We start from the raw sequence: 25780 nt of genomic DNA on the forward strand, positions 1-25780 counted from the left end.
AAGAAAAACAAGTTGCAATATCCAGATCAATAGTAGATGGCATAAGTATGCAAAGCATGTGTATCTAAAGCCACAAATGCTACGAACATACGCTTCACCAACAGTGCTGGAAGTGCAAATTTGACAAAAGTATCCCTGTCCATTTACTTATGTTGGTCATGACTACGTCAAAACTTTGGGTTGGTTAGTCAGAGGGTTGCACATGTTAATGTACCAAAAGACAAACTTACAATTTTGTACAGCCACCAGAACATCTTCCACAAAAGCCCAAACCTCAGTTTAAAAAATGCAACAGTCTGTTGTACTAGAAAAAGGCTAATCCTAAGGAAATGGAAGTCTAGGATGGAGCCAAAGCGGAGAAATGTACAATCTAGCCATAATGGAGGACTGCAGGCTTAGATTAGGGCACCCAGAGGGCTTTTTCACACCAACTTACTCATTATTTCTTAAATTAAATGGTGACAAATGTATTTTGTTTCTTATTTCTCTCATTCTTAAGCTCTAAAAATATTTAGCCTTGAAATTTATATATAGCACAAAAACCAATGTGGATAGTATCTGCTTTATGTATAGATTGCGGTTTGTATTTGTTGTGATGAGTTTGCCGGTCATCAGAATCATTTGGATGTAGGGTATGAGGATGATTAACATTTACACTTATGAGTGATTAAAAATTCGATTTTATGACAAGAATTTTGATTCATTAAGTATGACAATGAAGAAAAAAAAATGTTTTTACATTAACAGAAAGCTATTTTCTAAGCTGCATCCTTGTATAGATAAGTCCAATGCACTGCCTGTTACAATTTGGGAGTGTGTGACTGCAGTCGTCAATCTACTTTACTTGGGTAGGGACTTAAACTGGGTTTATCAGATGTCTTCTGGAGACTGAGTGGCAAAAGAGCCTTCACGTTCCTTTCACTGCACAAAAACAAAATCACAGTTCTAAAAACATAACATTGGTATATAGCCAGGCAATAAAGGTGCCGCCTGCGTTCTGCTACCGTAGGCATCAAGATTAACTTTAACCTCTTCCGTGCTCGTGACGGAACCACTCCGTCACGAGCCACGGACGCGCTGTGCTGGTGACGGAGTGGTTCCGTCACGGCGCGGCCGCCCTGCCCACGCTGCAGGAATTCCGCGCCTGTGCGGGGCGTTCTACTGAGCGGGCGGGGCCATGACGGAACCACTCCATCACAAGCACAGAGCGCCCGTGGCTCGTGACGGAGTGGTTCCGTCACGAGCATGGCGGCGCCGCGCGGACCCTCCTCCCACCCCCAGCGCCGCGACGGAAGTACCGCCGCTGCCAAGGGATTAAAACCTAAACTCCTACTAGGAACTACAACTTGCAACGTCCAAGCCCAATGCTAGATGGCAGGCTGTGTACAGCATGCGGTTTACAGCCTGTTTATGATTCGATGTTACCTATTTTGCATCCGATTTAATCATCACTATTCGGGAGCCTGTGAGCGGCACAGTACAGCTTGACCCCGCCGTACAGCGTAAAGGGCCACCGCGCTACTTTCCGCATCTTCTCTATCGTCTTTCTGCGTGAATGAATTAAAGCGCATAGCTAAGAGGTCAATGCACTTCATACTTACCAGTCTGTGGAAAATGTCTGTCACTTTCACTTTAGAAACATTGGGAGTTTGTATTTCAGGCTTCTGGTGAGTTTTAGCTACAAACAAACAACAACAAAAAAAGAAAAATTAGTTTTTTGCTCCTATTACTAGATCTTGACATTTTCTGGCCTGTAGCCAGATCCAGAAAGCATCTGCGGTCAAGGAGGCTGATAAAAAAACGTGCGAAACCCGATCAAGCGACTGATTGAAAATTCAAACCACAATGTCACATCATGCCCCCGAGGGGCCAGACTCAGCGAGTTCACAGACTAAAGTTCACTTACATATACTGAAAATACAAATCCGGGCATCAAAGTGGAGGCCAAATAGGGGGAGGGGCTTGACAGGGGAGGGAAATGGAGGGGGGGTCCTCTGATAAAACGGATGGTGGAGGAGCTTGGTTCTGTTTCAACCCCAGTCACAAAGGTTAAAAATCTGGTGGTGACCTTTGATAACCATCTGTCGTTTGACAAACATGTGAACACCATTATCTCGAGCTCCTTTTTTAAGCTGAAAGTTCTGAGAAAGACCTTACCTTTTATTACTTTGGAGCCGAGGAAACTAGTAGCAACTGCCCTCACCTTGTCTAAAATGGGCAACTGTAATGGACTATACATTCATTTATAGAAACGGCTCCTTAACAAACTACGAACTCGCCCAACCTTAAAGTGCCCAAGTTCAGAAGAATGTGTGTGTGTGTGTGTGTGTGTGGGGGGGGGGGGGGGGGGGTGAGGGGGGGCAGATGCTTCGTGCATGGTACAACCAAACGGTGGAATGCCTTATCCCTTCACTTAAAGGCCAGTTTATCCCGGTCAGTTTTTATGTTTAAATGTGTTTAATAGCATTTTCGATATTGGAAAACAATAGAAAGGTATGGGCAATAGATTGCAGCATATATACAATTCTCACATGTTCTTATACCAGAATAAACACAGTTTTGAAGTTATAAGTGAATTGCATCGTTGAAATCTCAACCGTGTGCTGGGAACCAATAATGTTAACTCTCCCTTTTTTCATAGCGGTTTCGATACTGGCCACGATCTGGTCAGTTTTTAGAGGAATCTCAAAATATGGCTTTTTTAGGTCTAGCCTGAGCCAGCGCATGCGCTGCCCTGGCAAAGACATTTAGTAAGCGCGTTTTCAAAGTGCTGCCCAGGACAGTATTTCCAGCTACCAGCTTGCTGGCGCGCGCGCAAGAGCGCGCAACATTTACTCGCACCCGCCTCCCATACAGCCCAGCTTGCTCTCACGCGCAAACGAGCGCGCGAAGTGCACAGCTGGCATTATTTTTGCGTGCACCCCCTCCTTTCTCCCAATCCCTCTCAGCAGTTTCACTTTTAGCAGTTTCACTTTTATCAGCTCTCGTCTTTACTCGCTCCCGCCTCTCACACAGCATACTATTATCAGCTCTCGTCTTTCCTCGCACCCGTCTCACGTGCACAGCTGGCATTTGTTTTTTTTGCGTGCACCCCTTCCTTTCTCCCAATCCCTCTCAGCAGTTTCACTTTTATCAGCTCTCATCTTTACTCGCACCCGCCTCCCACACAGCGGACGCTTCCATCTCATGTGCACCTACTCCCTTCTTCCATCCCCTTTTAGCAGTTTTATTTCCACCAGCTCCCCTGTCTTTACTTGCACCCGCCTCCCACACAGCGGATGCTTCCACCCGCCCACTGCCCCAGCGTCCTCCCAGACAGAGGCCATTTACACCCGCTGTCACCGTTTTAGCACTGTAAAAGTTTAAATATTTTAAAGTCTTAAAATAAACATTTAATTAAAGACGCATTTTAGATAAGAGCGTGCGTGTATATGTGCGTGAGCATGCCTCAATGCCTTTTGTTGTACTCGCCTCCCACACATCTGATGCTTCCACCCGCCCACTGCCCCCGTTTACTTTGCATACTCCCCCACAGAAGAAATGCCCACCCGCTGCCACCGTCTTACCCACAGAGGACATGCCCACCCGCTGCAACCGTCTTAGCAATGTAAAAGTTTGCATTTATTAAAGGGCTGAAATATATTTTTAATTAAAGTCGCATGACAGACAAGAGCGTGTTCGTGTATATGTGCGGGAGCATGTGTCCATGCCTTTATTTGCACCGACCTCCCACACAGCGTATGCTTCACGCGCCCACTAACCACGTTTAGTATGCGTACTCCCACACAGAGGACATTCCAACATGCTTCCACCGTATTAGCACTTTAAAATGTTGCATTTTTTGAAGGATTAAAATAAATATTTCATTAAAGTTGCATCACAGACGAGCGTGTGCATGTATAAGTGCGGGAGCAAGCCTCCATGCATGTGTGTTTGTGTGTGCACATGTGTGGGTATGTAGGAGTGCCTGCATATGTGTGCTTGTTTATATGTGTGTGTAAATAGATATCCTCTTGCTAATACCCTATATGTTTGTGCATGTTTTCTTGAGTGTATATTTATGTGCATGTGTAGGTTTGTATGTGCTGGTCGCTGCATGCATGTGTGCATGAGGGTGTGTATGCATGCTTGTGTAGTTGCATACATCAGTGTGTACGGCTGCATGTGGATGGGTTTCCAAAGGTGTGCCTGGTCTGTGTTTGCATGTTTTTTTCATCTGTGCTTGTACGTTTGTATGTGCATCGGTGAATTTAAAAGTTTTATTTATTTGCAATTAAAAGTCTCAGGGTTGGGAGGAGGAGCCAAGATGGCGATCAGCACGGACGTGTAAGCTCCCGGCTCCGTGTACCTTTGAGCCCCGCACGACGATCCTGAGCACGATTTCGGCATTGAATGGCAGCGGGGTGAAGGTGAACGCGCGCAGAGGCTGAATGCGCGGTTCCGGTGTCTCCTCCGGCCTCGCAGACGGACATTTTGGTGGAGTTCACCGATTGCCTTGTACGACCCTGAGCCGAGCCCTAGACGGCTAAACATGGCCGGGCACTGACTCATCGGCGGCGGCCGGCAGGACCTGGGCGGAGTCGGCCCACCGGGAAGCAGCAACTCCGGAGCGGTCCTCTCTGTGGGTGCCCGGCTGTCGCATGGGGCGGCTGGAATATGTCCTCGGCGGGGTGGCTCGGTGGCACTGATCCCGGCTGCGGAGTTCGATGGGTGAGCCTTTTGGCTTTGTTTACTGCCCTGCCCGGTTATCCTTGGCCGCCCCCGTACTTAAGCCGGTGGTTGCGATAGAAAGGAGATGGCCACTGCCACTGATTGCTTTTTGGGTCCACATTTTGTAAGCCCTTGATACTCCTGCAACAGTCTGCCCGGACCGGTCTTCTCCCAGCCCAGCCTTTGTTCTCCTGTTCAGCTGGTAACGCCCGACGGGTGCCTGTATGAGATGGGGCATTGCACCTTGTCCGCTGAAGTGATGGGTGAGGGCGAGTGTGAGGCGCTGAGTGGCTCTTCGATGTGGGGGCCCCAGCCTGTGCTGTCTGGCCGCGACGTCCTTGCCGCTCTGAATGACTTTCAGTCTGCTTGGAGAGATGGCTACCGGGCGCTTGGTGGAAGGCTTGACGATATTTCGATCACACTGGGGCAACTGTGTTCGGATGCTCCCCAGATTCGCGAGGAATTGCCCCCGCCTATGTTTGAGGAGGATCCTGTGGTTTTGCCTAGGTGCGGAGGGGAATGGACGATCCCGGATAGTGCGGGTGTCTGGGACGGATTGCCTACATGTCTCCATTGTTATGGAGGACGCCTTTCCCAACATTTGACGGTGGCCCCGTCCGCTACAACACCGCTGATGACTCAGACTCTGGTTCAGCTACTGTTGCCTCCTGTGACTACCGCCTCTTCCCTCGCCCCTGTATCTTTGCGGTGGTATGCTTGTTCGGACTTGGAACTGGTAGTAATCGGCTACAATGGAGGAGTCTCGGTCCGTGGCCGGCGGCGTCCATTTTGTGATGGCGAGTTACGCCCTGGCCGGGCGTGGACATTTGTCTTCCTTTGTCTGCGGAGATGGCATCTCCTTTGAGGGCATGGCACGGGGGACTTACAAAAAAGGGCCAGGGCTAAGTATGTTCCGCTAATGTTTAGTGTCTGTGGGGCTGGAGGGGTAGCGGACTGGCGATTCCCTACGACCTGCTTAATGGCGTACTACGTGATGCTTCGCCCCCATTATTCATGTACTAAGAGACTGTAGTAGTTAATTGTTTCTTTTGGGGTGGCGATTACACTAATGGCAGGGGAGTCCGGGAGCCTGTTGGGTTTGCCCTCCTCCGGTGTTATATTAACTCTTTTTCTTTCCTTTTTTTCCCTTTTCTTACTCTAAATTTCGGGTTTTGGTTTATCGGGCGACAGACACACTGCTAGGGGGGGGGTAGGCCGTAGCCTCAGCATGCGTGTAGGGTGGGGCTTTTTGTTTCATTTACGTTTCTATGGGCCTTATTTTTCTCCTCTCTTTCTTGGTTCTTTTTACTTTCTCCTTCTTCTCTTGGGTCAATATGGTGCTAGGTGTAGCGTTGCTACTTGTTTCTGTTGTTAGTCTTATTACTACCATTGGTTAGGATGTTCCACGTCCATGGGGCGGGCGATGACCGATAGATACTGTGAATAAGTGCTCGTATCCTGATACCTATATCTTTTTATGCTGATTTTTCGATTGTCACCCTTCGTTTTGTTGATAATTTGCTGTGATCCTTGCCCGCCATGTGCTTCTGTTGGATTGAAAGCGCCTGATCCTCTTCATCTAAAAACTTTTTAAAATTAACCTAATTTGTCCTGAACCCAGCGGTCCCTTTTCTCATACGTCATGCTTTGGTTGCTGTTTTTCATCTCTGTGACTGCTGGGCTGTTTTACTCCTGTTTTTTCGTGCACTAATCGATTTCCAGGCCGGCCGGAATGGTTGTGGGCCCGTACCTGTACGCTTCTGACGCACAATAAAGGTTTAATAAATAAATAAATAAATAAAAAAAAAGTCTCAGGGTTGGATGAGAGTTTTTTTTAACTAAAACTGAGAGTTGTGACAATAACTAACGGCGGATTATGAAGAACCCAATGCAGGGGAAACTCAACAAGCTTTAAAGGTTTACACTAAGTTAATAAATAATCTAATTATTTTGCTACGTATTCTGAGACAAATATAACATCTATCCCTTCTTACATGGAAACTACCAACATTTCACTTGGAACCGAAACAAACGTACCAAAACAAACGTACAAGATTGAAGGGATTTAACCTATAACCTGTAAAGATTGCTTTTCATGATACAGCCTGGAATTATTTCACACTACTCCTTTACATGTGTGTACAACAAGTACACAAGGGAAGCACAGTCCATGCCCAATTATATTACATGTGGTTTGAAAACTCAACAGGGCTTATTATGCTTGTTTCACAATATATAGAGCGCATGCATTAAGGAATTCTGTTTGCGAGGTGCAAGGTAATTTTTAAAAAAACAAGCGCTTTTATTACATTAAGTATTTACTGAAGGGAAAAACAACTGTGTGGTTGTGCATTTTGTTACAGAAATACCGGTTCTACACTCTGTTGGTGCACATCTCTGTGTCGGTTTTTTTAGGTTTCGCCTGTCTAAAGCTGCGCACCGCGCAGCTTTTCGGCGCAGGCGAAATCTAATGTTTACAGTATGTGTGTGTTGTCCCACCCTCTCTTTCCATTGGCTAGCTCCATAAATGGAGGCTAGCCATTGGAAGAGAGATGTGCTCGTCATTCTGCGAGCAGATTCGTGGGCGTTCCCGCGATTTTTACTCATCCCGCCCCTTTGCGATCGTCATGCGGCTGTGGGCGTGTGTTTATTTATTTTTTTTCCCTGTGATGTTTTCGTCTTTTTCGAAGTGCCTTTAGCCGGAGTGGTCTGCGAGATTTAAGTTGCCAGGAAGTTGTTGTTATTTGCGATCAGGTAAGCAGCATTTTGTTTATAATTTTATTTGCATGTGTATTTGCATTTTATTTGCATGTGTCTCATGTCGTCTCCCTTTTTGTACGTGTACCCTGTCTCATGTCGTCTCCCTGTTTGTTTTACGTCTTTGTGTGTGTCTTTGCTGTCGTCTCTACATGCCCCGTGTTGTGGAGGTTCCCCCGCCCCCCCTCCCGCTGTCCGTGTCTCCGTTCCCACCCCCCCTCCATTGCTCTCTTTCTGTGGTCGGCGTTGTTACGGTCTCCTTTGCTCCCGCTGGAAACGCTGTGTCTGCAGCGTGCCTTGGGTGACGTGTAGCCGGGACCAGGTGGTGGCAGTCCAGTGCTGTGAGTTCCGGGGACAGGGAGGACCTTTGGGGCCTTTCTTTGCCGCTGAGCATCTGGGCTAGGGGGAGTCAGGACTGCCAGTCATGCACTGGGCTCCGAGCCTCGGGCTTGGATTGGCAGAGAAGGAGGTTTGAAGTGTTGCTAGGGGCCGGTTGCTCAGCCCTCGGTCTGGCGGTGCGTAGAGTGCTCAACGAGGGTCCACGTCGCATGGTCAGGCCGCTCACGCGTCGGGTCAGTGGATGCCTTTGGCGCCTCTGGCGGTGAGTCCCCTTCCCCCCCCTTGTGGATGCCATGGTCCGCTGGACACGCTGGCATTTTGCGGTGAGTGCCGGGGCATTGTCTCCCCCCTCACCTGCAGTCCCTGAGGCCGGAGGTTGTGTTTTGTTGCTTGGGGGGCAGCATGGGAAGGGACCACGATGTGGTCCTGCACAGCCTTTGTGTCCCCTGGGGCCGTGGTTCCTCGCCGTGACACTCGCTTTGAAGATATTTAGTGGGAAGGCTGCCTGCCTTTGTTTCCACCTCCTTTTGATGGGCAAAATGTAAAAACTTTACAATTGGTGTTGTTGATCTGCCCCGACCTGGTGGTGGTTCGACCCCAGCTTTTAGGTGCTTCAGAGTTGGGGGCTTTTCTTTTGCCCCTGTTGGGGGGGGGAGGGGGGCGGCATTGGGGTTGGAGGTGCGTTGCGGCCAGAGCCGGGTTGCGTAGTTGTGGAGCTGGGTCGGCACGGGACAGCTTGTGTGCGGCTCGGTGGATGCGTCTCCGGGGAGCTCTCGCACAACTGTTTATTTGTGGGAGCACTTCGGTGCTGTCTGTGCGACACGCTGGGCATGAGTGCCACGTTCATTGTCCTTCTTGGGGGGGTGGAATGGGCTGACTTCCATTGGAGGGAAGGCGGGTGTACTTGGTCATGCGCTGCTCCTGGGCGGCTCATACGGTGTGTCCTCGGGGTGTTGCACAAGTTTTCCATGCATACCCTTTTTATTAGGTTTCGCCTGGATTCCCTGCCCCCTGGCTGCGCTTGCTTCCCTGCCCCCTGGCTGCGCTTGCTTCCCTCCCCCCTGGCTGCGCTTGCTTCCCTGCCACCTGGCTGCGCTTGCTTCCCTGCCCCCTGGCTGCGCTTGCTTGCCTGCCCCCTGGCTGTGCTTGCTTGCCTGCCCCCTGGCTGTGCTTGCTTGCCTGCCCCCTGGCTGTGCTTGCTTGCCTGCCCCCTGGCTGTGCTTGCTTGCCTGCCCCCCTGGCTGTGCTTGCTTGCCTGCCCCCCTCGCTGTGCTTGCTTGCCTGCCCCCCTCGCTGTGCTTGCTTGCCTGCCCCCTCGCTGTGCTTGCTTGCCTGCCCCCTCGCTGTGCTTGCTTCCCTGCCCCCTCGCTGTGCTTGCTTCCCTGCCCCCTCGCTGTGCTTGCTCTCCTGGGTGTGTGTGTGGCTCTGGGTGGGTGTGTGTGGCTCTGTGTGTGTGTGGCTGGCTCTGGGTGGGTGTGTGTGGCTCTGGGTGTCTGTGGCTCTGGATGTGTGTGTGTGGTAGTAATTGCTGTCTGCTGAGCTCGTCCAGAAGGGTAAAATAGGTCTCACATTTGCGAGAGATTAAGCTATTGGCAATGTAAATGACAATGCCATTTATTTATCTGTTTTCAAAACCAACACATAAATAAAAAAATTGTCATTTACAATGCCAATAGCTCTAACTTTTGAAAAGGCGAAACCGTTGCATTGTAAATGCTTGTTTTCATTTGCGCAGCTACAATTATTAATTAGCAAGTGTTACTTTGGAACCGACAACTGGCGCCACTGGGGACAAGGAAGGCAGAGCCATTTTTATGGGGGTACCCCCTCCCTTCTCCCTTAGCAGCGCGTGCATCCGCCTTCTCTAGCTCTTTCCTCTCTGCTTGAAACAGACAACAGGCGCCACTGGGCAACAACATAGACTGAGACATCCTGCTTGACAATGGGTTTGTCAATTACGTGTTAACACTAAACCGACCCGAGGAGCCAGGAGAGCACAAGCTCTCTCTTCACACCTCGCTCTCTCTACACACACCTGTGTGTCTCTCTCTCTATATATATATATATATATATATATATATATATATATATATATATATATATATATATATATATATACACACACCTCTGTCTCTCTCTACTCTACACACCTCTCTCTCTCTCTACACACCCCTCTCTCTCTCAACACACCTCTCTCTCTCTCAACACACCTCTCTCTCTCTACACACCTCGCATACTCTTACTTTCTCACTCTCTCTACACACCTCTTTCGCACTCTCTCTCTACACAACTTTTAAGTATTATTGGGAAAAAATAAAAGCCATTGTTATTTGTAATATCAATACATCTAAGTCACCTACATACAACACATGAATTACAAATGCTATAGGTGTCACATTTGCAAAAGTTAAAACTATTGGCATAGTAAATGACAAAGCTATTAATTTGGCTATTTTTCAACACCAAGAAAAAATTGGTCATTTACAATAACAATAGCTCAAACTTTCCTAATGCGAGACCTATTGCATTGCAAATGCTTGTATTTCATAGCTCCATAACTAGGTGTCCTAATCTCCCTTCCGTTGTGCTACCAGCAACAAGGCGCACTAGGCCCAGGGCAAACGAGCCCTTTATAAAACCTATTTTCATTTAATTTCATACAGACCTTCCACCTAATAAATAACATTTCAATGACCCTCCTGTTAGAGCAGTAAACAGGGATGTGGAATTCCTATAGCCCGACGCCCAGGACATATTGTTTGGGGTCAAGGGCAACAAGTGTTAATGTGTATTTTGTCCTAGGGACAAGTAGGCCCAACCCCCTGCAGCACAAACCCTTTGGCTGCCAGTTTGCAGTACCACATTAAGGATCAGGGAAGGGTACTGCCTGTAGTTCAGTTAATATTTGTGGGCATGTGTTAATGCTGTTCAAACTTGTATTTATGGTTCATTAATTGAAAGCCTTTATTATTAGGGTAAGCGCTGTAAGTAAATGTACGTTCTGACTGCACTACTGACAGTGGTTCCAGTATGAAAATGTGTACACATGGTTTCAAAGTTTAGCAACATGAAGCTATGCATGATTCTCACAGAATGCTCTCTGATTAGATGCAAATATTTGCAGAAGCTTGAAAGCAAGATGAATGTTTCTTTGCTTTCAATATAAAATGCTCCTAAAAAATGAAAGTAGGGAAAAAAAACTTTCGCTAAACTATGTAAATATTACAGGTACCATTTCTTTGCAGCATCATTTAGTAAAATGTGTTGATGCATGCTAGTATTTCCCAAAAATATTCATATTGGAAAATTCGTGTAACCAGTTTCAATAAGATTATGGTAAACAAAAATAAACAAGCCTTGGCAAAGACAGTAGGTCTGACATTGGTGGTCAACTTTTTAGTTTTGGCAATGCGTGACTTGTTTTGGCATGGCTTTTGTAAAACCTTATAGATGTGAGAGCTGCCGGGCCCTCACCATTATAACAAACATTGGCAAACGCAAAAGTTTTTGGTCTCAAAAAAGCACACACTGCCACATTAGTTACTGGCACTTAACAAAACTACTTTGTGTACCAATATGCTCCTTGTGAAAGAGCAGAGTGCTGTCACTCACAGTGAAGCCAGACGATTCTGAGAGAGAGAGAATTTTAATAAACACAAAAGGTCATAGTTAACGCCAGACCAAATTAGGGGCCCAATTATTAAAGAACGTCTCAAAAGTGCAAAGTATATGGCTTACATTAGTAGGGCAAGAAATTGTACTTCTACAAAATATTTGTAAACTGCATTTCAGCATGAGCAAATATGCGTGTGTAGATTTGCTCATGTGAAAACCTGGATGTTTGAAAGTTCATTTTCCCTCAAACTACTTTTTTCCCAACTCTGAAAGAAGGTTTACGTCTGCCACTCTCAGGAGTAAATTTCCAACCTTTCCCAGTATGGGAAAGATTAGAGAAGATTTGTTGAAAACCCTTAAAACATGCAAGTTAGTAGGTTTTCACAGACTCAAAAGGGCATTCCAAACCTGGAACTACTGCTTACCACCATCATCAGTCCCAGTATGTAGATCTCCGGAAACATGGCAACATAAAATGATTACTAGTATTCAAACACTACTATGGTATATCCCTGGTATAATCAGATAGGCTATATAACAGCTCTTATATAATGAGATTGGTGCCAATGTAGTGCTGCCCCCAATTATGGCAGCAAAGGGACAAGTGGATTTTGTTACAGGACAAGTAGATTTATGAAGCAACCTGCCCCATGGACAAGTAGATATTTTAATAAATTCCACACCCCTGAGTAAAACTACATGTAAAAGCAAGTGGGCTCCTCAAGAAGTAGGGTAGCATGTCTGAGGCAGGCTTACAGCAGAGTGTCTTGAAACTACCTCACTTGCTGTGGCCTCCTGAGCAGTGTTTAGTGGGAGAGGTGGCACGTGAATGTCAGCCAGTGTCGCCATCTCCCTCCTAATGCCAACTCTAAAGTAAAGAAATTATGTCCGACGTTAGTGTTACCAGACATTTCAACCTCCATGACCCCCATCCATTTTCAGAAAGGTGTCTCGGGCAGCCTTTTCTGCAGGAGTAATTTTAAAGACGCATAGTATCCACTGCTTAGTCCCCAAATACTTAGGACAAGTTCAAATAATTTCGGGAATACTCCCGGTAGTCATATTAGCTGATACACAATATCTGCAGCATTTCCCGAATGTTTACATCAAGGCATGAGACTAAGGCATGACGGAACTCGAGTCCAAAAACACATTTGTGCCCTCAAACTGCAAAGGAAAGTTGTGTGCCCTCTGGCATGGTCCTCTTTTAATGAGTATTATTCTACCAAGAAGATCTATAGGACAAGCCCAAATCACCAACCCAACAATGGGACAAGAAAACAATTCACAAGAAGCCAACACAATACAAACTATTTTAGATTTTTTTATAAACCGAGACTAAAGACATAGCGACATAAAAGTGTGCCTTGTCTAATGCCAAAGATTGAATCAGGAATAGGAAATAAAATGAGCTCAGACGTTTGTTGAAACCAAAACACATTCAAGGAGGCATACCCAAAGGAGCGGGGAAAATCCTTCAGTAAGACATGATTCCAGCATCTTCATCCATATTGTGCTGTGAGCAGGCCAACAACTGTGTTGTGAATACTTAATTCTGGATTTCTGCACAGCTGAGTAAAACTCTGTATTTGATTACTCGACTCTTAGAGGCCGAAAACAAGTTGTCCAGAGTGGTATCCCCAGGGCAGGTGGGGATACTGCTCTGGGTGATTCTGGGTGGCCAGGTTTTGCTGCACCTTGTTAGTGGGTGGAGGAGCACAGGGCCCAATTTAGATGGTTAAGGTAATTTCCAGAAGGCTGCACAGAGAAATGTGTCCTTAATGACAAATAGTAGGTTGTTCCACATAGATCTGTAGATATTAACATGAATGAAACAAATTTCGGTCAGACTTTGAGAAGCCACGGACTTCAAAACCAGTGGCTTCCTAGTCAAGTACACAGGGAGTTATTTGTAGAAAGCGCATCAATACTATTAAAACTAAAATAATAGAAACTCCCTACAGGCTTTGCTTTTTGTAGGATTAAACCACTTTGCTCTACTTTCGACCCTTATCCAGCAAGTCACAGATTGATGGGCCTACTACTATTCTGATGACATGGAAAGGCTACAAATGAGCTGTTTTTTCAGTGCATAGATAACATTTAAATATTGCAGTTTCTTCGTTAATGAATTATATTTTTTTATGCCCTCTAAATTGACCAAAAGAAGGCTGCCACAAACAGTTCTTACCCTGTTTAAGTCTAGTTTAAACGTAATTATTCCCTCATCTGGATAAAACTAATTGGCAAACACTTACGATGGATGTCCGGGGCGTCCCCGGTTTCAAAGAAGTCTTCCTCGTCATCTATGTCCGAGTACTTGCTGAGTGAGCGCTTGTGGGCCGAGGACAGCACCTCCTGTAGAATGTCCATCTTCCTCAGGATCTTGCAGAGGCCATGGATCCTCATGGCTTCCTCGTGCCTCATGATGGCTCGCTTGAGGTGAGCTTTTCCTGCAAGAGAAAGTATCTTTAACAGTCTGGGTCGTGTATCAGCCAGAGCTCAACATGTCAAGCCCAAAGCAACCACACACCCCACTCTCAAAACACAGGCCAGATTGGAAACTCAAAACAGCACTGACAAATTTCGTCAGATCAGCCCTCGTATGGTGCGCAGTGAGCCTGACCACTACAAAGAGGGTTTTGTGAGGGGTGGGATCCTCCCCTCTGGCTGAAAATTTGGGAATAGTGGCAAAAACGGTGCATTCTACAACACATTTTTCATTATACATGCAATGTTATTAATTTTTAAAGCACAGTAAATGATGAACTTATAGAGCACCAGGACACCCAGTCATCCTCACATATTACAGAGAACACAAAAAATATGATGTAAAGCATGAAACATTAATTTCAAAAGAACATAAGTGCACACATTCACTGTTGAGCACAGCCAAGAATTTGAAGACAAAATGAAATACCATTTCAAGGGATGTTAGCTTCCTCCACCCCAATAAGTGGAGCAGTGTGGCTCAATGGTTAGAGCGGCAGGCCCTGATGCAGAGATCTAGCCCGGGACCAGGGTTCAATTCCCGCCTCGGCGGGTCTTTGGCTCAATTTCCTCGGACCTGATAATTCTCGCCTCGGTGCCTATTCTAATCATGGGTCCCACTCTGCAACTGCTTGCTTAATCTCCACAACGGCCCCAACAACGCCTGGCTTCACCTTGGGGGTGCCCAGGAGTGGACACCTCACAGGGAAAAGCCAGGAAGGGTTCCACAGCGGTATGCGTACAAGCGCCGAGATACCCTCATGGGTCGAGTCGTGCGCTATACAAGTACTACTACATTTACATAAACAGCACAGCAGGGCCAGCATAAGCGCTGGTGCGGCCTTGTGCGACAAAATGTTTGTGCACCCCCTAATGACCTCCTCCTCCACATATTCCCTCACCATCACTCACCAACAGAGCCCATCATCTCTCAATAGTCCTCACTCATGTATTTCATTTGTTTTATAGCGCCTCTCATACCAGTGTAGGGTGTCAGAGCACTTTACATCACATACAGAGACAATGAATCATATGTGTGTAAATTAGCATATACAAAATGTTACATACGTCAATAGTGACTAGAAGGTGTAGGACTGAAATGTCATCCGCACTGGTAGGCATTTTTTTTACGAGTGCTTTGTCTACAGAAGCACAAACTCAGGATTAAAAACTTAGTAGTGGTTAAGATTGGTTTACTAATGATAATTTATTTGTGCCCAAACAAACTCATTTTAGCAACATTAGGATAATGAAAGACTGGGGAAAAAACATAACGTTCTAACCTGTATCATGCAGTTTGCATGCAGCTCTTTGATGGCAGTTCATAGCTCACTGTGCTATATTACGATTGTACCTTATGAACAGCAAGTAACAAAAGGATCAGTATTACAAAAGCAGTAACCCACTGAGCTATTTACATAAAATACAGTTCTGTGATCTGCTTGGTACATGTTGTTTGCAGCAGGCATGTTAACCCTCTGCGTGACTTTAGAGGAGACAAAAGTGGCACTAGACAAATCTCAGATCCCTCTCCAGCAGGAATAGTATTCACCAGCGTTGTCTTGACATTTGTATTGTTGCCTGAACACTGCTGGATAGAAGGAACTCTGCAGTAGGTGCTTTTAAACCCATAACAATTTGCGAACAAAGTGCCTCCCAGCTCAGCGGTAAAGCAGCCCTCAGTAACGAAATGGGCCCCCATGTCTTCCAGCCTCCCAGGGAAACGCCCGATGCCTGGTACAGCCAGTCCGGCCATGCTCACAGTTTGCCACAATATGGACCCAATCTGAGGTAAACAGATTTGCTGAGCAATTAAACACAAAGGTCCTGCCATGTCTTTTAACTATGGAAAACAGTTTTCCCATAACAAACAATGCTTTTTCTTGGTAAGGCTGATCTTTCCCCCTTCTCTGCGCCATAGGGCCTATGTACTGTTCCAATTACCTGAATAAACAAAGCGACTAATCCAAGACTTGATGATTGGTTTTAACTGGATATTGCTGTGCTTCCCAAATTTTTTAGAACCAAGACCCACTTTTTAGAATGGCAAATGTTTGCTACTCACCTACCTTTAATAACCACGAGGCAAGCAATTTTTGGTATGTAACTATAGCATTGTGTGGCAGCACACTGTCATGTACAAACAAAACTTTTTCCATTGAAATGGCCACTAAATTTCCACAGACCTACAGTTTTAGTGAAAAAACTATATTGCACGTAAATGATAATGTATGGAAATCGGGTTTCAGTGAATATTTATCATTTGTGCATCACCGAGTCGTGTCTAAGTTTTTGATCCTATTAAAATTGTTGTTTCCATCACACTTCAGAATTGCAAAAGAATGTGCTTTAATGTGCTGAACGTGTGCAGTTAATTTACCGGTATTTACAAATTGTGTATGCTACAAAAAAATGACATCCTACAGCCTTTCTTTTCATACTCTCCACCCCAGCAATAGTCTTCCATAATTCACTTTCCTTTTCTTTCTCTGACTGCAAGTGAGAGGAGTTTGTAAACACCAATTCAAGTGTTAGAAAATATAAGCAGCAGGGGGGCGTGGCCAAAGGCATCAAGATGGCGGTCGCACTCTTAGAGTGTTTCGGACGCACGCTCAATTCCAGCCAGGTGCATGAAGCCAGATTGTTCCCTAAACATCCCAGAGAGTCTCTGCGTGACCCCCAGGGGCATCCCGTGCTACAGGGACACCGGAGAACCCAGATAGCCGATTTGTTGGAGCGGAGAGACCCAGATAAGATGGCGGCACCCAGAAGACGGTGAGCCCAGACACTGGAGAGACTGAGTCCGGCTGTTTGAGCGGATGTGCGGTGTTCTTATGTACGCTGCGGTTGGGCCGGGGCCTGACCTTTGTGCCAAGGAGGTCAATTAAACAGAGGTTCATAGGAGAGATAGCCGCAGACCAATGTGAGGCAGTGCCTATGGGTGGGCGTCGTTGTTGAGGGGCGGCGCGTCTGAGCAGCACTAGGTCTTGACGGCAATAAGAGGCTCCCAATGAGGACTGTCCATTGGGATATTGCAGAAAACAGATTGAGCCCACCGGGACCGAACTGTATTCGGCAGAGCCTGCCCCACGCAACGGTGGCCCTCTGTCTCGGTGGGCTCGGGCTAAGGTTCCAAACTCTGTGACCCAGCGCCCAGAGCCTGGGCGCTCCCCCATCACCGTGTTGGGAGAAGAGGAGTAGTGGGGGACGGCTGAAGAAGACCGTTTGCCTGAGCGGCCTGCAGGAGATTGGCCTTGGCTCCAGAGAAGTGGTGCAGCCGTCCACCAGGCAGCAGACCCCCCCCTTCATCTGGCATTGTGGTCCGGTGGCTGCCTGGGATCGGGGGCCCTCCCAGGATCGGGGAAGGCGGTGCAAGTGCACACCCGAAGACAAGGACGGGGTACTCCGGGGCGGTTTATGACCCAAGCTCGTCAAGAGAGTAGGCAGATGCAGGCAAGGCGAAGCTTACATTCTTCCAATGGGGAGGCTACTAGTGCGGCAAGTGGGGAACCGGTTGTGACACAGAGAGGGGAAATCGCTGGGGTTCCGGACATCAATGGCACCCCACCTGGGACTCAGTCTTTCTTGCCAATCCCATCTGAGGGCAATCTGAGGAAAACCCTCACTCTGGATTTGCAGAGCCATGCCGGGGCTGAACTATATACAGCGGAGCCGCCCAGAGACAGTGATCCTGCAAAGAGAGTGTGAGGGCGCGGAGTGCCCGTTGTGGTTGTCTCTGGGTTTGGGTTCCACACTATGCGACCTGGCGCCTGGAACATGGCCGCTCCCATCGGCACAAGTTGGTAGGTGAGGAGTAAAGGGTGGGGGGAGAGAATCACATTGGTCTGGGCCAGCTGCGGGGGTTGGACCTAAATTCTGGAGAAGTGGTGCGGCCATCAACCCGATAGAGGACCACCTCCCCTGCGCAGTGGTCCAACAACTTCTGAGGCCAGGGGCCTGCCCATGAGACGGGAGGGGCAAACAGAGAAATGAAGACAAGGCCTGGATACCCAAGGTGGCACATGACCCCACCTCGACCTCTCTGATCACCAAGAGAGGGCCGATCGGCACGAGATGCGTGGCCTCTGTCCCGATGGGAGGAGAGGGCACTAATGCAGCAAGCGCAAGGCCGGGAGGCACAGCGGGGAGCGCCCTGTCTGGCGGCACTCCGGACATCAACAGCACCGCATTTGAGACTCTGCCATTCCTGCCCATCGTCCACGAGGGCATTTAGGAGTATACCCCTATCCAAGAGCAACACAGAGGTCAAGATAGGCACCCGGTGAACAAAGAAGACTCAGAAGGGGAAAAGCCCCTTAGGCCCTCATAGGAGCTGTCCGGGCCACCATACCCTCCCGAACACATGCTGCAGATCAATGCGGTTCATACAGGTATTGGTGAGGGTACAAAGGGAGTGCGACCAGGGAGGCTTGAAGATTCTCGGAGGCGGTCCCCACTGAGACCCACGGAAAGAAGAGACCTGCAGGCCGACGAAGAACCAAAGTTACAGAGGGGTGAGCCTGGGGTGGAGTGGTCAGAGGCAAGTGAGAGCCATCCCGCGTAAAACCTTGCCCCTCCCTGGCCCAACTGTGCTTCTCTCCACGGAGGTGAGTGGCAAACAGATAGAAGACGAGCATAGGTAAAGATACACAGGTCAAGCCACCTCCCTCCCAGACCCGAATGGAGCAATACACAAGTGATGTCGGCACTGGCTCTGCCGTCACGATGGCCTCCAGTACCGGAGGGCGATTTGGCCTTCATTCTTCAAGCGATCCGTGCTTTCCAAGACTCAGTGGAAACCAAGATTGGGGAAGTGCGGGTAGATGTAGCCCTTATTCAGCCAGACGTCCGTAATGTTACTGCTAGGATCTCAGAAACGGAATCTCATTGATCCACCACTGAGGACGAGGTTTCTGCAATGAAGCATCAAGTTTCAAAGCTCCTATCTTACACAACTGAGATGCACCGGCGCAAGACGCTGAAAACCAGTCCCACCGGAAAAACATTCATCTGGTGGGGTTCCCGGAGGGCTCAGAACCCACTCAGGCGTCAGCCTTCATTGAAACATGGATAAAATTGTGGATGCCGGCAGTTTGTGGTGGAGAGGACACATCGTGCTCCTGCACCTAAAACGCTTCCAGGGGCCCCTCACAGGCCCATTGTAGCGCGCATCCTGAACATCAAGGAAAGAGACACTATTCTCCAGGAAGCACGCTCGCAATCCAATCTCTCTTATCAAGGATCCATGGTTATGGTGTTCCCAGACTATACAAGGAAGATTAATGCTCAACCGAGATCTGATATGGCAGTTAAACAGAAGTTGCGAGCCCTCAATCTCGCATATAGACTCCTGTTCGCAGCCTGCCTCAGAGCTATCCACAACAACAAGAGTCATTTCTTCGACTCCTTGAAGACGATGTGGGCGTGGGCAACTGAGGAACGCCCCTTTGCTAAGAACAACGCAATATCCTCCTCTCCGGCACGAATGCCCTCAAAGAATGCAGAAGAAGAAATGCGTTACTTACCTGTAACTGCAGTTATCCAGTATTGGTATCTTTCATAGATTCACATGCCTGAATCATTCCCCTGCCTGAATCATTCCCGTCGTCGGGATGGGAGTCCCGGTACATAAATAAAGTAATGTCCCATTAGACAAATAGTAATAAGTCCAAGGGCCCCACATTAGTAACATATCCATGTCCTTTTGTAAAAAGGACCAAACTCTAGAGAAGAGCCAATCAGCTATCACCTCCCTCTAGAACCCTCCTGGAAGGAGCTCCTGTCCCTCAGATTTTCGTAAGCACCGTGCTAAGTAGGCGTACTACTGAGAGAATTAGATGAGCCCTTCCAGGGGAGGTGGGAGGGTTGCATGTTAATCTATGAAAGATACCAATACTGGATAACTGCAGTTACAAGTAAGTAACGCATTCCTTATCCAGTATTAGGGTATCTTTCATAGATTCACATGCCAGAATCAGAGTAGCAAGCAATGATAAGCACATTTTGGATGGTACAGTAGATACAAATTCACCAGATAATAACATATCAAAGTGACAAATAGAAAACATCAGAATGTAAACAAAGATACCATCAAGAAATACAATAGAAAAATGTGTGTATACGAAAAAAGGATGGTGGGATGAAAAGAAGGCTCACCTCTATCGAAATAGATGATGAAGTACTGCTTGTCCCACTGCCGCATCCTTCATAAGTTCTGTATCCAAGCAGTAATGCTTGGTGAATGTATGCAGCGTCTTCCATGTTGCCGATCTGCAAATGTCTATTATAGGCACGCCTGCGAAGAAAGCCATGGATGTAGACATCGCCCTCGTGGAATGCAGGGGTTGCCCCGCCTGCTCGTGACAGAATGAAAAAGCTGCAGAGATCCAGCGAGAAATACTTTGTTAGTGAGCCTTTTCTAGGTCTACTGTAGGCCACAAAGAGCTGGTCGGATTTACGGAAGGTTTTCGTCTTCTCAATATAAAACTTTAGGCAGCGTTTGAGATCCAGAGAATGCAGAGTCCTCTCTGCCGTAGTGTGGGGGTTTGGAAAGAAAGAGCGTAAGACTACAGGTTCGTGGAGATGGAAATCCGACGGGACCTTTGGTACAAATTTTGGGTTTGTTCGTAATATTACTCTGTCCTGTTTGAACTGCAGAAAAGGCTCCTGGATTGAGAAAGCCTGGAGCTCACTTACTCGTCTTGTTGAAGTAAGTACGAGAAGGAGTGCCGTTTTCCAAGAGAGGTACTTAAGATCAGCCCTGTGTATCGACTCAAAGGGCTTTTTCATGAGTTGATTAAGGACTGTGTTGAGCTGCCAAGCAGGAGGTAAAGTTTTCACAGGAGGAAAAGTCCTGAAGAGGCCTTTAAGAAATTGCTTGCTCAATCTGTGAGACCAGAGAGAAGGGCAAGAGAAAATCTTCTAAAACGTGCTATTACCTCCAAGTGAACTCTTATGGAGGCATGAGCAAGGCCTGAGTTTGCGAAATGGAGAAGGTAAGGCCACATTTGTACTGGAGAAGTAGAAAAGGGATGTATTTTCTGAGTTTTACACCAAATGCAAAAACTCTTCCATTTTAGAGAGTATGTCCTGTTGGTACTGTCTGCTCGAGCCCGAGCCAGAAAGGCCCTACAATCCGGCGGAATATCTAGATTCTGAATATTCTTTGAACTCAGGAGCCAGGCGGATAACCTGTGAGATGCCAGATTCGGATGCTAGACTTGCTGGTTGTTCATCGTGAGGAGAGAAGGAAACTGCCTCAACCGTATTGGCGGTTCCAGAGAAAGAAGCTGAAGCTCTGTGAACCAATGTTGGTGTGGCCAAGCTGGGGCTATGAGAATGAGCGTGCAAGGTTTTGCTTTCAATTTCCTGAGGACTCTGGGAATCATTGGAAACGGTGGAAAAGCGTATGCAAAGACGTTGCACCATGCGATCGACAATGCATTCCCTAGAGAGCCATTCTAGGGAAGCCAGCTTGCGAAGTGTTGGCATTTGGCGTTGTGCTTTGTAGCGAACAGATCGATGAGAAGAGTACCCCATTGTGAGAATATCTGGTCGAGGATCCCCTGATCCAATTCCCACTCGTGAGACGTTGTGTGTTGTCTGCTTAGTGAGTCGGCTGGAACGTTGTCCGTGCCTGGGACATACTCCGCCCGAAGGCACATATTGTGCAGGACCAACCAGTTCCAGATTTTTTGCGACTCGCTAAAGAGTGTTAGAGAGCGAGTTCCTCCCTGCTTGTTGAGATAGTGCATTGTCGTGGTATTGTCTGTACCTAAAAGCATCAGAGAATTTTTGATTCTTGGGAGAAAAGCTTGAAGGGCGAGGAAGACCGCCCGTAGTTCGAGGAGATTTATATGAAGCCCTTTTTCGAAGGGGGACCACTTTCTGCTTATCTGCAGTTCTTGAAGGAAAGCTTCCCAGCCTCCCAGTGAGGCGTCTGTTGTGATGATATGCGGTGAAGCTGGAAGCAAGAAGGGTAAGCCTTGAGAAAGGTTCTGAGGAGAAATCCACCATTGCAGAGCCGTGACCATCTGAGGGGGTCATTCTTATGAGATCGTCGAATGAACCTGTGCATTGGACCCATTGTGCTGTTGGACCCATTGTGCTGAGAGCCCCTCCTGGAGAGGGCGCATTCGAAGGCGGCAGTATGGAACTAGCAAGATACATGATGACATCATTCCGAGAAGGGATTTGAAGAGGCGAACTGTCAAGGTTCTTTTGGAGGCTACGAGAATGGCCAGTGTCAAGAGCTTGTCCTTTCTTTCCTGTGATAGAAAAGCTTTCTTTAGTCTTGTGTCAAGGGTAGCGCCTAGGAAATATATATGTTGTGAAGGTAGAAGGACTGATTTGTCCTGATTGAGTGTGAGTCCTAAACGATTGAAAAGATGTAGACAAGCGTTGGAAGACCTGGACGCGTCGTCTAAGGATGGAGCCTTGATCAGCCAATCGTCCATATAAGGAAAAACCTGATGGTGATGTTGTCTGAGGTATGCAGCCACTGGAGAGAGGCACTTCGTAAAGATGCGAGGTGCAGACTTGAGCCCGAAAGGCAGGATGCGAAATGATAAGTGTCTGCACTCTACTGCAAACCTTGTCTGCACTCTACTGCAAACCTTAAGAACTTCTTGTGATTCCTGTGAATAGGGATATGAAAGTAAGTGTCCTGAAAGATCTAGATACACCATGTAATCTTCCACATCTAGAAGTTGCAAAACTTCCTGGATTGTCACCATACGAAACAACTGCTATTTTAGGAATTTGTTGAGGCCTCCGAGGTCTAAAATTGGTCTCCATTCTTTTCCTTTTTCTGTATCAGGAAGAACCGGGAGTAAAATCCTTTCCCCGTTGAGACAGAGGAACTCTTTCTATTGCCCCCTTCTGGAGCATAAGAGAAATCTCCCAGAGAAGTATACGTAGATTTTTGTGAAGCATAGGTCGGGGAGGGGTTTAGGGAGGGATGTGAATAAATTCTAGTGAATGGCTGAATTTAACTAATTGTAGAACCCAAGGGTCAGTCGTTATTTGCTTCCAATTTGTCAGAAAATGGGAAATTCTTCCTCCAATTCTTGAGGGTGGAGATGAACTGGAGACTGGCTGAAGTGAAGGGTCATTGCTGAAGAGTGTTGTCTTTTTGTTGACCTTTACCACGAAAGGATGATTTTCCATAAGACGATTGCTGTTGCTGGCGCTGTTGATATTGTGGTCGATGTTGCTGACCAGAAGAGTATGACGACCGATATTGGTAATCCCCTCTATATGAGGACGGCCCTCTTCCCCATGATCCACGAAGGGATGGACTTTTGAATTGGAGAGATCCAAATGCTCTGGCCGTGTCCGTATCTTTCTTTATACTTTGGAGAGCCTCATCAATTTGTGGCCCAAAAAGAAACTGGCCATCAGGGGGCATATCCAAGATCTTCATCTGAATTTCAGGACGAAAAGAAGTTGCCTTTAACCAACCTTGTCGTCTTAACACTGCTGCGCCAGCCAGCTGACTAAATCCAGTCGACACAATATCCATCGCGCAGTCTATTATTTCCGACGCTGAGCGTTCACCTTCAAGTAATATTTTCTTTGCCTCTTCTTTTCAGTCTTCAGGCAAGGCCGCCAGATATGGAGCTATGTCTGCCTATAACTGTCTATTATATCGCCCCAATAGCGCTAAGGCATTGGAGGCTTTTACTGTCAACGCAGACATTGAGGAAAAACGCTTTCCGATGTTATCCAACCTTCGGCCTTCTTTATCCGGCGGAGCTGTTAACGGGGCAGAAGGATTCTTGGACTTTTTCTGAGCCACCTGTGTTAAAACCGAGTCCGGCTTGGGATGTCCTATTAAACAAGCTGGAGCAGTATCAGGCGCCCTGTATTTCTTATCCAATCGAGGTAACACTGGAGGCACTGTGGAAGGATTTTGCATAATTTTCACACCTTGACCCCACAAGTATTCTATTATGGGTATATATATTACTGCTTTCTTGAAAGGCTCTTTAAAATCATACAAGAAGCAGTCTTGCTGGTGTGAAGTCATGGGAATTTGAAAACGTTGAGCTGCTCTCTCAACGACATTATGGAACCCCCCCGATGTCTTCAGGTGGTGAGTCAGCCTGTGAAGGCACTGGAGTAGCAGGACAGGGAATGACGTAGTCGTCCCATTCATCATGGTTAGACTAGGTGTCTTGAAGTTCTCCCTCCTCATGCTGATCCGCCTCCTCATCATCATCATCATCATCAGTAGATGGAGGATGTGGTAAAATGACAGGTTCCGGCTGTAAATTTAAAGGTGGAGGCCATGATCTTGGTGATGGAGACACCGCCAGAGGTTGAGGTGTAGGAGATGTTGGAAACCTCTGTTTGTAGTCCGTAATGAGGTACTGCAAGTCTGAGACCAAAGAGGCTGGAAGACAAACCATTGGTGGCGGAGGTGGTTGATATTCTCCCTCCTGTTCATGGTCTTCCTCATCTGAACTGTCGTGATATTTTACATTATGTTCAGAGGGGCTTGTCGCAGTTTGAAACATGTCCCCCTCATCTGAATCCTCCTCTTCCAGAAGACATGCAGGAGGCAGTGGTTGGACCCAACTTGGTGATGTTAGGGCTGGTGTCAATGTCTTCTTTATAATCTTTAGATGCACATGCGTGCTTTTCAGATTTGGATCGGTCATCGTCGACGAGCTCGTCGACGGTGTGGTCGACGGTGAAACGTCGACGGGTGTCGTAGTCTATGGAGTTATCGTCGACGGAGCCATCGTCGACACTGTTGACATCACGGGTGTAGTGGCCGTCGACGACCCAGTCGGGGGCGATCGCAGCATCGACGGTTGCTTCAACGTCGACGATATCTTCTTGATCTTTATCTTTGACGACACAGTCTTACATGCCGTCGACGATGGAGTCGTTGTCGTCGACGAGGTGAATGACGACGTTGCTATCGATGTGGAGACTGTTGTCGTCGACGAAGTCACACATAATGCTGTATATACAGCTTTCCTCGTCGCTGAAGTAGTTGTCGACGAGGTCGTCAACAAAGTAGAAGTAGGCTTTTTGAAGGTGGGGACTTCCTGAGAGGACACCTTCGATGTTAGAGCCTTGGAGTGGACCTCTGAAGACTTCTTAAGTGTCTTCTTTTGAAGAGACTGTGACGAAGGGCCCTGAGACGCCACCCTTGGTCTTTTTTGAGAGGACTTAGAGGATACTGAAGATCCCTCACTCTCCTCAGAAGACTCCAGTTGGTCCCTGTCTTTCAGCTTTTGTAGCCAAATTAAAAGGCGTCCCTCCTGATCTTTGAGGGTTTTTGTGGAGAAGGTACAACATACCTTGTAATCCTTGGATGAATGGTCTGGATAAAGGCAATATAGACAATCTTGAAGTTGATCATCTAGATGTAGTCTCTTCTTTCCACAGGAACCACAGGGCCTAAAAAGACCCTTTCTAGGTGTCTCAGCCATGTAGATATCAGGAAACTCAGTCCAGAATATGAAGAAAATCACCAGAAAACACTGGAAAACCAGTTGAGAAGTAAACTGAGCAGAGCTCAGAGGAGACTCCATTAGCACAACATGCGGTAGAAAATCTGAGGGACAGGAGCTCCTTCCAGGAGGGTTCTAGAGGGAGGTGATGGGCTCTTCTCTAGAGTTTGGTCCTTTTTATAAAAGGACATGGATATGTTACTAATGTGGGGCCCTTGGGCCTATTACTATTTATGTCTAATGGGACATTACTTTATTTATGTACCGGGGACTCCCATCCCGACGACGGGGAATGATTCAGGCATGTGAATCTATGAAAGATACCCCAATACTGGATAACAAGCGGTTAAAACACAGTGGAGGCGCACCCGGTCCTGGCAGAGGTAAAACACACTAAGAAG

At 47.3% G+C, this 25780-nt stretch overlaps 1 protein-coding gene across 4 annotated transcripts in view; it reads right to left on the reverse strand.

Moving 5' to 3' along the window:
• The window catches only part of RHPN1 (rhophilin Rho GTPase binding protein 1), a 615089-nt gene that overhangs the window by 50831 nt on the left and 538478 nt on the right, over positions 1 to 25780 (reverse strand). For all 4 annotated transcript variants that reach the window (XM_078686651.1, XM_078686652.1, XM_078686653.1 and 1 more), the window contains 2 exons: positions 13680 to 13874; positions 1602 to 1678 (listed from right to left, as the gene is read on the reverse strand). In XM_078686651.1, the coding sequence (XP_078542777.1) occupies positions 1602 to 1678; positions 13680 to 13874 (272 nt within the window). The remainder of the gene's footprint in view (positions 1 to 1601; positions 1679 to 13679; positions 13875 to 25780) is intronic.

Source organism: Lissotriton helveticus, chromosome 4_1 (genome assembly GCF_964261635.1).
Source record: "Lissotriton helveticus chromosome 4_1, aLisHel1.1, whole genome shotgun sequence".
In the NCBI taxonomy this organism is placed as follows: domain Eukaryota; kingdom Metazoa; phylum Chordata; class Amphibia; order Caudata; family Salamandridae; genus Lissotriton; species Lissotriton helveticus.